General features: G+C 37.0%; 1 protein-coding gene across 2 annotated transcripts; it reads left to right on the top strand.

Moving 5' to 3' along the window:
* Positions 1 to 5141: 5141 nt before the first annotated feature.
* On the top strand, positions 5142 to 11782 carry LOC150028110 (uncharacterized). 2 transcript variants are annotated; one of them, XR_016520420.1, is made up of 2 exons: positions 5142 to 7096; positions 11058 to 11782. XR_016520420.1 is itself a non-coding variant. In XM_090301352.1 (2 exons), the coding sequence occupies exons 1-2, from the start codon at positions 6471 to 6473 to the stop codon at positions 11338 to 11340; spliced, it is 909 nt and encodes a 302-aa protein (XP_090157478.1). In that variant the 5' UTR covers positions 5153 to 6470; the 3' UTR covers positions 11341 to 11774. The 2 variants fall into 2 exon arrangements, 1 of the variants encoding a protein (XP_090157478.1); XM_090301352.1 differs by having other exon boundaries at positions 5153 to 7096; positions 11058 to 11774.
* Positions 11783 to 12781: the final 999 nt, after the last annotated feature.

The following is a 12781-nucleotide window of genomic DNA, read 5'->3' as shown; positions in this document are numbered from 1 at the left end:
GTATAGGTATAGTGGTTGTGGTGTACTTTGATAATAGTTATATATGTTTTACTTACTTGGGCCCAAAATAGGCCTAAAAACTAATGTTATTAGGAGTTTAAATTAGGGTTGTCTTCCCAGCCGCACATCAGTTTTAAAACTTGGCAATTTCTCCCTCCACCATATCAATTTCAGCATGCACCCAATCAGCTCTAGAAAATGACAAAAATACCCCCACCCAATCAGCTCTAGAAAATGACAAAAATATCCCTTCTAAATGACGAAAATAACCTTACACAAAAATGGGAAAAATTATTTTTGAAACTTTTATCTAAAATATTTTGGATTTCAATTTTCGGAACATATTTTTGAATTCTGAAAGTTTTTATCCAGAATGTATTTTTAGTTTTGTGTTCAGAATTTTTTTTCCAGCATGTATTTTGTTATTTCTCAATTATAATTATTAATTTGGATTTTTTTAATTTGGAATAAGGGTAGTTTTGGAAATTTAAAAAATTGATATGGTGGAGGTTAAAATTGATATGGTGCAGGAGGGTAGTATTGGAAATTTAAAAAATTGATATGGTGGAGGTTGAAATTGATATGGTGCACGAAGAATTTGCCTTAAAACTTTAGGAATTTTCATTTAAATTTTAAAGTTTTTTATCATTTTAAAGTTGAAATGGGCCTTTGGCCCAAACTTTTGTGTCTTAGAAATTATGTTTAGGTGTTCTGCAGCCTTCTTGTTCATCAGCAGCCACACGCAGCTCCTTCAGGCTCCGCTGTAGCCGCTGTCACAATTTTTTCCGATATTTTGGATATCTCCGATATCCGTTACCACTCCGCCATGACAATTGCGACCGCCATGAGAAATTTGATTCACCACCGCCTTGTTGTGGCGGTGGTTGGGAATTCCGCCACCGAAATTCGATAAGTGATAACACTGCGTCCAACTACTTTAACCTAGGCTCCATACTGCAATGTACTGCACTACATTGTATTGCACCGTAGAGTTTTTCAAAAACTCTCTTACCTTAACCTAGATTCCACGCCACCAAACAATCCACCTACTAGAGCTTTTCAAAAACTGGATTATTTAACTAGCTTCAACAACACCGTACTCCACTGCAAAACTTTTCATAAAAAATTAATTTAACAAACCTTCCACGACCACCCTACACTTTCGTTGCATGTTTTTTTCACTTAAAACACAGATAGTTATCGAGACAAACAATCCCGGCACACATTGTTATCCAAAAAAAAAAATTGAGTGAAAATATTGAGACACATTTTAAGAATGAAACACATTAAAAATAAAGATAAAAATTTAAAAACATTTACACACAAACCCTGAAACATCCTAAAGACACTGAATCCACACATACTAAAAATTTATAAACTCACGTTAGCACTAATGAAAAATCCTAAACTCATTTTAATCACACACTAACAAACTTTGCGTACAATTAGTCATAAACACTTAAAAATCATACACTTACTTTAATTACACACTATAAATCTAAATAAATGGAATGATGACTATAAATAAACAAATAACCTCTAAACACAGTCTAACTATTTAAAAATCCTAAAAATGTTTTAACTACACCTTATAAAATCTAAAAGCACAGAAACACTTTCACCTACCTTACACAAAAACATTTCACCTACTTTACACAGTCGCAACTTCACTGTAGAGATTTTTAAGTCACAAAAAACATGTACAAAAAGGAAAAAGCCTATGATTGGTATCGGATTCGAACAGATGTTGTCTATTTCTTAAGGGTGAACTGATTGACTTGCATATGTTAAGCATCTTTTTAAAAGTAGTAAAAAAATATTCTAAAATAAATAAACGTTAATAAACCTTGCGTACAATTAGTCATAGACACTTAAAAATCCTACACTTACTTTAATTACACACTATAAAATCTAAATAGGTTGAACAATAATTATAAGTAAACAAATATACGCTAAACAAAGTTTAACCATTCAGAAACTATTTCAAAACCCTAATAATGTTTTAACTACACGCTATAAAACATAAATGCAGATGACACAAACACTGAATGAACTTGTTATATCTTATACAAAACTTCAATGACTTTCACTTATTTTACACAAAAATCGTACAATATATTAAAAGTCTTTTCAGTCAAAGCAGACATAGTTCTCGAGACAAAAACCCTAAAAAATTGGTTAAAAATAATAAACCTAACTACATATGCACATAAAAACTTTCACTTACACAAAAACCTATCAATACTTTACACAGTTGCAACTTTATTGTAGAGCCTTTTCAGTCACAATAGGTAAGTAGAAAAATAAAAAAGCCCTTGATCGGTATCGGATTCGAATCGATGTTTCCTATTTCTTAAGGGTGAACTGATCGACTTGCATGTGTTAAGCATCTTTCTCAAAGTAGTAAAAAAATCCTAAAACTAGATGAAAGTTAATAAACGTAAATACATATCCACACAAGCAACCTATGTTCAACTACTTTAACCTAGGTTTCACACAACACTAACTACGTTGTACTGCACTGTACATTTTTCCAAAAGATCTATGACTTTAATCTAGTTTCCACGCCACCACACACTTTCTCTATTGCAGAGCTTTTCAAAAGCTCGATTATTTAGCCTAACTTCCACAACACCTTACTCCACTGTAGATCTTTTCACAAGCGATTATTCTAACATACCTTTCACGACCAACGTACACTTTTGCTTTAGGGTTTTTCACTCACAACACAGATTATTATCAAGACAAAGACTTCTAGCACACATTTTTATCCGGACAAAAAACTGGGTGAAAATATTGAGACACATTTTAAGAGTAAAACACATTAAAAATAAAGATAAAAATTTAAACACATTTGCACACACAAATCCTTAAACATCCTAAAACACTAAATACACACACACTTTCAAAATTTATAAAGTCGCGTTAGCACTAATGAAAAATCCTAAACTCCTTTTAATCACACACTTACAAACCTTGAGTACAATTAATCATAAACACTTAAAAATCATACACTTACTTTAATTACACACTATAAAATCTAAATAGTTCGAACAATGACTACAAATAAACAGATAAACTCAAAACACAGTTTAACCATTCAGGAACCATTTAAAAATCCTAATAATACACGTTATAAAACCTATATGCACAGAAACACTTTCACCTACTTTACACAGTCGCAACTTCACTGTAGAGATTTTAATGTTTTTAATTCGCAATAGGCAGGTAGAATAAGGAAAAAGCCTAAGATTGATATCGCATTCGAACAGATGTTGCCTAATTCTTAAGGGCGAACTGATCGACTTACATATGTTAATACTATTTCTAAAAGTAGTAACAAAAAATCATAAATCTAAACGAAAGTTAATAAACCAAAATACGTATCCACACAAGCAATCTACTTTCAACTATTTTAACTTAGGTTTCACACTGCAATGCACTGCACTGTATTGCACTATAGAGCTTTTCAAAATCTCGATTACTTTAACTTAGTTTTCACGCCCCCAAACACTCCCTCTACTGCATAGATTTTCAAAAGCTTGATTATTTAACCTAGCTTCCACAACACCGTACTCCACTGCAGAATTTTTCACAAGTAATTATTTTAACACACCTTTCACGACCATCGTACACTTTCGTTGTAGGGTTTTCACTCACAACACAGATAGTTGTCCAGAAAAAACTCCCAGCACACATTGTAATCCAGACAAAAAATTGGGCGAAAATATTAAGACACATTTTAAGAGTAAAACACATTAAAAATAAAGATAAAAAATTAAACACATTTGCACACACAAACCCTGAAACATTTTAAAGACACTAAATCCACACACACTCAAACTTTATGAACTCACTTTAGCACTAATGAAAAACCCTAAACTCCTTTTAATAACTAACAAACCTTGCGTAGAATTAGTCATAAACATTTAAAAATCCTACACTTACTTTAATTACACACTATAAAATCTAAATAGGTCGAACAATAATTATAAGTAAACAAATATACGCTAAACAAAGTTTAACCATTCAGAAACTATTTAAAAACTCTAATAATGTTTTAACTACACGCTATAAAACATAAATGCAGATGACACAAACACTCAATGACCTTGTCATATCTTATACAAAACTTCAATGACTTTCACTTATTTTACACAAAAATCGTACAATATATTAAAAGTCTTTTCAGTCACAGCAGACAGAGTTCTCGAGACAAAAGCCTAAAAAATTGGTCAAAATAATATACCTAACTACATATGCACATAAACACTTTCACTTACCTTACACAACAAACTTTTACATACTTTACACAGTTGCAACTTCATTGTAGAGCCTTTTAAGTCACCATAGGTAAGTAGAAAAAGAAAAAAACCCTTGATCGGTATCAGATTCGAACCGATGTTTCCTATTTCTTAAGGGTGAACTGATCGACTTGCATGTGTTAAGCATCTTTCTCAAAATAGTAAAAAAAATCCTAAAACTAGATGAAAGTTAATAAACCTAAATACATATCTGCACAAGCAACCTATGTTCAACTACTTTCACCGAGGTTTCACACAACACTAACTACATTGTACTGCATTGTACATTTTTCCAAAAGCTCTATGACTTTAATCTAGTTTCCATGCCACCATACACTCTCTCTATTGTAGACCTTTTCAAAAGCTCGATTATTTAGCCTAACTTCCACAACACCTTACTCCACTGTTTATCTTTTCACAAACGATTATTTTAACATACCTTCCACGACCAATGTACACTTTCGCTGCAGGGTTTTTCACTCACAACACAGATAGTTATCAAGACAAAGACTCCTAGCACACATTCTTATCCGGACAAAAAACTGGTGAAAATATTGAGACACATTTTAAGAGTAAAACACATTAAAAATAAAGATAAAAATTTAAACATATTTGCACACACAAACCCTGAAACATCCTAAAGACACTGAATTCACACACACTCAAAAATTTATAAACTCACATTAACACTAATGAAAAACCCTAAACTCCTTGTAATCAAACACTAACAAACTTCTCGTACAATTAGTTATAAACACTTAGAAATCATGATAATGTTTTCTGGAGAGAGAGAGAGAGAGAGTGGCACATCGTGAGGAAGAAAGCTTATGGGTTGAAGAAATCAAGTGTTAACTTTTTCTACACAAATTTCCCTCTTGAATACGAAGAGGAGGACATGTGGAGAGTGTTTCAAAGATGGGTAAGAGTCGTTGACGTGTTTATCTCCAGAAGATTGAATAATAAAAATCAAAGATTTGGTTTTGTCAAGTTTCAAGATGTGGTAGATGTCGTAGATATGGAAAGGAGATTGGATTATGTTGGGATTGGTTACTATCATATGTTGCTGCTGTGGAGAAAGGTTGTAAGGGGGAAAAATGAATAAGAACCCAATAGCGTTCAGGCAGAGGTGCAACACTCGGAGTGGTTAGATAACTGTTTCATTGGTAGAACTGTAGAACCAAGTATGGCTAAGGATTTGAAGAAAAGTTTTATATTGGGTGGTTTTAAGTTCATTCGTGTACGGTTTTTGGGAGGTAACTGTGTGTTATTGTCTGGAGAAGATGCGAGTTTGATTAAAAAGACCATAGATAAAAATAAAGAGTGGTTTGAATCAATATTCGAATCGATTAACCATTGGGAGAAAGATTTTATGGTGTCGAAAAATTTTGTTTGGGCTCGTATTAGAGGGTTGCCCTTGAATCTGTGGAGTAGACATAGTTTGGAAAGTATTGTGTCAATGGTCAGAACACTTGTTGAAATTGATAAGGATACTTTGGTGATGGAAGAATTAGAATTTGCAAGAGTCTTAATTAAACTGCCTTTAGCAAGGGAGGTTCGTTGGACAAATTGTATGAATGTTAATGAGACCATGTGTCAAATTCTCATTGAAGAAGAACCTGTCAATAAAGTTACAAGACGACATTATGGTGAATGGGAAAGCAACTCTGACGACGACGAACTCGAAAGCTTCGTAGGGAGGGAGTGTGGTGTATCGGAAGAGTCAAAATTTGGTAGTAATTTAAATTTCCATGGAGGTATGGGCGAGGACACGATGGTGGAGGAGATGGAAGTGCCTCTCCGCGGGGAGGAACGAAAACCTTGTGCGGTTGTAGTAGACCGAAGTGATGACGTGGACGTTCAACATTTTAGTGGGCTACAAAATGATTGCCATATTAATGAGGCAATTGATGATTTAGGTGGCAGAGAAGGGTGCATTAATGAGGTAGTTGATGAAGTTGAGGGGTTGTTCACAGTTTATAACGTTGCACATAATGAGGTGGGTGGTGAGAGGCAAACCCTAATAGAGGTAAAAAGTTTATTTGTTGATATTGGGCTTATTGAGTGTGATTGGGCCCAATTCCAAACATTAGAGAGGGGGTGTGTTTAGCGGAAAATGGCCCAATCCTTAGTGAAACTGAATTATCTGGTGTTGGAAGTAGGGCTGACATGGACCTAGGTCATCCTAACAGTGACCACCACCCACTGCCGGTAGAGGTTGTCGGGGATGAGGGGCTTATCATGACGACGGCGTCTGTGCGGGGTGGCGCGGCTGCACGTTCAGTGGCCATCTCTGCGGCGACGGTGGCTGAGCGGAGTGGCTCTTGTTCGGAGGTCTCCTCCTCCGCTCTCGACGTTGGGACTGTGCGCGGCGACATGGTTGCCTTCTTTGCAGCGACGGTGTCTGTGTGGAGTGGCACACGTACGGAGGTCTACTCCGATGCCCATAGTGCTCGAATGGCTACCGAACACGAAGATTCTCCGTCGTGCCTTGGCATGCTTGGTTCGCCTACCAGAGACGTCGACTTGGTGGTGGCGGAAACCTCCTCGGAATCTGGCAGCAATCCTGCATACTCTCTGGTGGTCCGTAGGCCGTCGTGCATGGCTACAACAATTTCTAGGGGCATATTTGTGAGCCCTATGGGGAATGCGTGTATTTACCGCCAAATTACAGTGGTACCCAGTGCTGGACAGAGGTTGATGGAAGTTGGAGAATGTAGCAACAACAAGTCACAAGAGGTGGGGTCTACACGTATTGATGGACTCAAAGATCTATCCCACAAAACGAACATAAGGTTAGTATCCAGTTCTACCGCTTTTACTAATAATGATACTAAAAACTGTTTGGTCTGGTTAAATGATGAGAAGTTGGAAGCAGATAGAATATGGAACTCAGGAAAGAAAGTAGGATACTCTCGTTTTGAAAACGAGGATGATATTTTAAACAGGTTAAAGAGTCTGGAAGAAAGGGATAATGGGAAAGAGGGATTAGGTTGGGGCAGGCGAAATGTTGCTAATGATGAAACTGATTAGTATGAATATTAGGAGTTTGGGAGGAAGTATATTACTGACCTCATTAAAAAACAGCAAGTTGGATTTATTTGTCTGTAGGAAACAAAATATGAACATATTAGTAAGGAAAGGTGTTATCAGATTTTGGGGTCAAATGAAATTGACTGGATTGAGATTGGAGCTATTAATAATGGTGGAGGGATAATCACAATGTGGAAGAAAGATTGCTTTGAACTGATAAGATACAGAAGTGGGAACAATTTCTCAATTGTTGAAGGAATATGGAAGGTAGGAAAACCAATAGAAATAACAATAGCTAATGTTTATTGTGGCGGTTCTTTAAGAGAAAAGAGAATTGTTTGGGACGAGATAAGTGAGATAAGGAAAAACCACCCAATAAAACTGTGGTGTGTAGCTGGAGATTTCAATTCTATTAGAAGTGTTGGGGAGAGAAGAGGTCAAAATTCTAATGTCAATTATAGTAGTGAAATACGAAGTTTTAATAAGTTTATTGAAGATTCTAGTCTGGTTGATATTCCACTGGTGGGAAGAAAGTTTACTTGGTATAAACCTAATGGGACAGTGAAGAGCAGAATTGATAGAATTTTAGTATCCCTTGAATGGTTAGAGAAGTGGTCGGGAAGCAAATTGTATGCGGAAGGGAGATCGGTTTCGGACCATGTGCTTTAATTTTAAAGGAGATAAACATCGACTGGGGTCCAAAACCGTTTAGATGTCTCGATATTTTGCAAAAAAATGTTCGTTTTAAGGAACTCGTAAGGAATAAGTGGGTAAGCTATGACATTAGGGGAAATGGTTTGTACGTTCTAAAAGAGAAATTGAAAAGGTTAAAGTTTGACATAAGGAATTAAATCTATTTTTGGAGATGTTAATAAACAAATAGTGGAATTGGAAAAGAGAGTCCAAGAACTGGATCGAAAAGATGACGAGGGAGAGTTGAGTGTGGTAGACAGAGAGGAGAGAAGACAATTGTTAGCTGATTTGGGGCAAGTCAGAGTTAAACAAGAGGCGATCTTACAGCAAAAAGCAAGGTTGGGTTGGATAAGTCAAGGTGATTTAAATACAAAATTTTATCATTCAAGTATTAAGTGGAGGAGAATGCAAAACAGAATTAATGGACTCAAGGTCGGAGATCAGTGGTGTGAAGATCCAGCTGAAGTAAAAGCTAGAGTGAAGGAATTTTTTGAGGTCAGATTTAGTGGGGGGGGGGAAGTCAACTGCTAGATTGGATAATGTTCAGTTTAAGGGTATATCTAGGGAGGATAATGAAATGTTGGTTGGAATTATATCTAAAGAGGAAGTTAAGGAGGCAGTTTGGAATTGTGACAGCTCCAAAAGTCCTGGACCAGATGGTTTTAATTTTTGCTTTATAAAATTTTGCTGGGACATTTTAAAAGAAGATGTTGTGAGTGTGGTACAAAAGTTTGTAGAGGGTGGAAGTTGGCCGAAAGGTACTAATGCTTCCTTTATTACTCTTGTTCCAAAGGTTGTAAATCCGCAACAACTGAATGATTTTAGACCGATTTCTTTGGTGGGTTGTGTGTATAAGATTATCTCTAAAATCCTCTTTTCAAGGTTGAAAAGGGTACTAAGTAAAGTTATTGACCCTAGGAAGTCTGCGTTCTTGGAAGGAAGGGGTTTGTTGGATAGCGTGTTAGTGGCTAACGAGACCCTTGAGGAGGTAAAAAGGAAAAAGAAAGAATGTGTGGTGTTTAAGGTGGACTATGAAAAGGCGTATGATTCAGTAAGCTGGGAGTTTATTTACTACATGCTAGGAAGATTGGGTTTTTATGGTAAGTGGATTGAATGGATAAAAAATTGCTTAGAATCTTCATCAATATATGTGTTAGTAAATGGAAGCCCAACAACTGAGTTTAAACCTTTGAAGGGCCTAAGACAAGGGGATCCTTTAACACCTTTCCTTTTCCTTATTGCGGCTGAAGGACTTGCAGGGGTAATTAGACAGGCAGAAGAAAAAATGTTAGTAGAAAGTATTGAAGTTGGGGGAAAATGAGTAAAGGTGAGTATGCTGCAATATGCAGACGACACTTTATTCTTCTACAAAGCCTCAATCCAAAGTGTATTGAATTTAAAGGCTATTCTGAAGTGTTTTGAACTTGCCTATGACCTTATGGTTAACTACTCTAAGAGTAAGGTTGGTGGACTGAGTGTGAATATGGATCAGACGATGATTTTCGCCTTTATTCTTAATTGTGACATTATGAAGGCACCTTTCAGTTACCTGGGGGTGATGGTAGGCGGGAATCATAAGAGATGTGCTTTTTGGGAAGCCATGCTCACTAAATTATGGAATAGGTTGAGTGTGTGGAAAGGGAAATCCCTCTCTATGGCATGCAGATTATGTCTAATCAAATCAGTGCTTACGTCTTTACCGCTCTTCTATGTCTCCCTATTTTGTATGCCAACAACTATGATGAGGAAAGTGAAAAGGATACAAAAAAACTTTTTGTGGGATTGGGGGTCAGAGAACAGGAAAATTGCTTGGGTAGCGTGGGATAAGGTGTGTCAATCGAAAGACAAAGGCGGTTTAGGGTTCATTGACATAGGAAAGTTTAACTTGGCTCTTCTAGGGAAATGGATTTGGAGACTTAAGTCTGAAGAGAGAAGTTTATGGAAGGTTATTCTAGAGTCTAAGTATGGTGGGTGGAGGGGATTAAGATCTCAAAGTCAGATTTGTAAGGAGTCGTTGTGGTGGAGGGATCTTAGGAAGGTATGGTACCCAGAGGGGTGGGGTAATGATTTTGAAGACAGAGGTTGATGGGAAGTAGGGGATGGAAAAGAAATCAGGCTATGGGAGGATAAATGGCTGGACAACATTCCTCTAGCGTATAAATTCCCTAGGCTTTATTCGATTTCCTTAGATACTGGGTGTACCCTCTCACAGGCTGGGGCTTGGAATAATAATTTTTGGTCGTGGAAGCTGCGGTGGAGAAGGAACTTCTTTGTGTGGGAATCCAGTCTGGCTGATTTTTTGATGCAGTCGTTGAAAAACAAGAGGTTAACAAGAGAGGGTGGAGTTAAGCCCGATAAATGGATCTGGAGGGATGTGGATTCTACGAACTTTTCTGTGAAGGCAGCATATAAGGTTCTCTTAGGGGAGGAGAATGTCGAGGGTGAGGATGTATTCACGAGTTTCTGGAATCTAAAGACCTTACCTTCGACACAATTTACGGCCTGGAGGGTGTTATGTAATGTCATCCCCACTAAGGACAATCTTTCGAGACATTGTTTACTTTTGATAAGTGATCGGTGCCCATGGTGTGATGTGGAAAAAGAGTCGGTAAGACATTTATTTTTTGAATGTAGGATCTCTTAGAGAATTTGGGGTATGTGCCTCGAGTGGTTGGGGTTGTCTTCGGCCCTACATCATGATGCACAAATTCATTTTAGGATGTTCAATCCTATAGGTTTGAATCACACATTTATCAGGTGCTGGGGGAGCATTTGGTAGGTATTGTTAGTGAAATTTGGAATCACAGGAATAGGGTTGTGTTTGAGAATGGGCGGGTGGACTTAGTGGAGGTGTTTACTGTGGTACAAAGGAAGACTTGGTCTTGGGTCACAGTAAAAGAAATATTGGCCATTTTCTCCTACTCAGATTGGTGTTTGGAACCTCACTGTTGTATGAGATATTTGAAAGACTGATTTTTTGCGTTATTTAACTAACGAATTTGCCCAGTAGTAGTGGTGTGTTTTGTGCAGGTTTCATCGGGTTCGCTTATCTGGCAAGGTTGGATTGAGGTGTGTGGCCTGGGTTGCGCTTGGAAGGTGTCGAAGGTGTGCGCAGATCTATCTGGTTATGACTGAGTCTTGTAGGTCTGGAAGGTTCTCTCTGGTTATGTATGGGTTGGTTTTGGCACTTGGGTTCTTGGTGTTCTTCAGCCTGCAGCAAAGACTCTGTTTGATGTTGGGTGTTGTGTCCTGTAATAAGGGTGTGATCTATTTGGTGGATTTTTTGGGTGTACTTGTTCCTCTTGTAGGTTAGGTGTGTCGAGTTTTGGCACTTGGTTTGGCACCTTTGCTTGCTGGCAAAGATCCTGTTTATTTGTGTGGTGCATGCCCTTATTTTGAGAGTGTGAGCTCATGGTGGGTAGATGTAACTGTATTTGTTGGGCTTCTATATCTTGGACTGGTTTATTTTGGTTGGTTTGTAGTGTACTATTTGTTGGATCCTGTGTTGGTAGGGTGTTAGGAAACTTGTTTTGGGTGTTTTGTATAAGGGTTGAGACACCCTTAAAGTGTCTTATTTTATTTATTCTTTTGCTGATAAAAAAAAACTCTACATGGTTGTAACTTCATTGTAGAGTCATTTAAGTCGCAACAGGCAGGTAGAAAAAGAAATACTAAAAGTAGACAAAAGTTAGTAAACCCAAATATGTATCCGCACAAGCAACCTACATTACACAGAGAGTTAACTACTATAACATAGTTTCCAAGCCATCACACACTGCACTGTTTAGTTTTTCAAAAACTCAACTACTTTAACTTAGTTTCCACGCCGCCACACACTGCACTGTACTTTATTGTAGAGCTTTTTAAAAGCTCATTAACCTAGTTTCCATGCCACCATACACACTATAAAATCTAAATAGGTCGAACAATGACTATAAATAAAAAAAATAAACCCTAAATACAATCTAACCATTCAGGAACCATTTAAAAACCCTAATAATGTTTTAACTACACGCTATAAGACCTAAATGTAGATGACACAAACACTTAATGACTTTTGCCTACCTTACACAGAAACTTCAATGACATTAACCTACTTTACACAAAAAATCGTACACTATATGAAAAGTTTTTTCAGTCACAGCAGACAGAGTTATCGAGACAAAAACCCTAAAAAATGGGTAAAAATGATAAACCTAACAACATATGCACAAAAACAATTTCACATACCTTACACAAAACCCTTCACCTACTTTACACAATTGCAACTTCACTGTAGAGCCTTTCAAGTCGCAATAGGAAGGTAGAAAAAAATCCTAAAACTACACGAATGTTAATAAATCTAAATACGTATCCACACAAGCAACCTACGTTCAACTGCTTTAATCTAGGTTCTACACTGCATTGCATTGCACTACACTGTACTGCACTGTAGGGCTTTTCAAAAGCTCTATTACTTTAACCTAGTTTCCACGCCGCCACACACTCCCTCTATTGCAGAGCTTTTCATAAGCTCGATTATTTTAACCTAACTTTCACAGTGTTTAACTTCACTGTAAAACTTTTCTCAAGGGATTATTTTAACATACCTTCCATGACCGTCATACACTTTGCTGCAAAAAATTTCACTCACAACATAGGTAGCTATCCAAACAAACAATCTGAGCACACATTGTCATCCAGAGTTATCGAAACAAAAACACAAAAATATGGGTCAAAAATAATAAACCTAACTACATATGCACACAAACATT

This window comes from Phaseolus vulgaris, chromosome 4, assembly GCF_051622355.1.
Source record: "Phaseolus vulgaris cultivar YP4 chromosome 4, ASM5162235v1, whole genome shotgun sequence".
Taxonomy (NCBI): Eukaryota; Viridiplantae; Streptophyta; class Magnoliopsida; order Fabales; family Fabaceae; genus Phaseolus; species Phaseolus vulgaris.
The sequence above is the reverse complement of the archived record's forward strand: the minus strand, read 5'-3'. Positions and strand labels throughout refer to the sequence as shown.

What these genes read in the sequence shown, in the direction of transcription:
- LOC150028110 (XM_090301352.1), top strand. Translation starts at nt 6,471, where the DNA reads ATGGACCTAGGTCATCCTAACAGTGACCACCACCCACTGCCGGTAGAG. An exon ending in TCCCACAAAACGAACATAAG is followed by an intron (nt 7,097 to 11,057) that starts GTTAGTATCCAG and finishes TGTTTTGTGCAG; the next exon opens with GTTTCATCGGGTTCGCTTAT.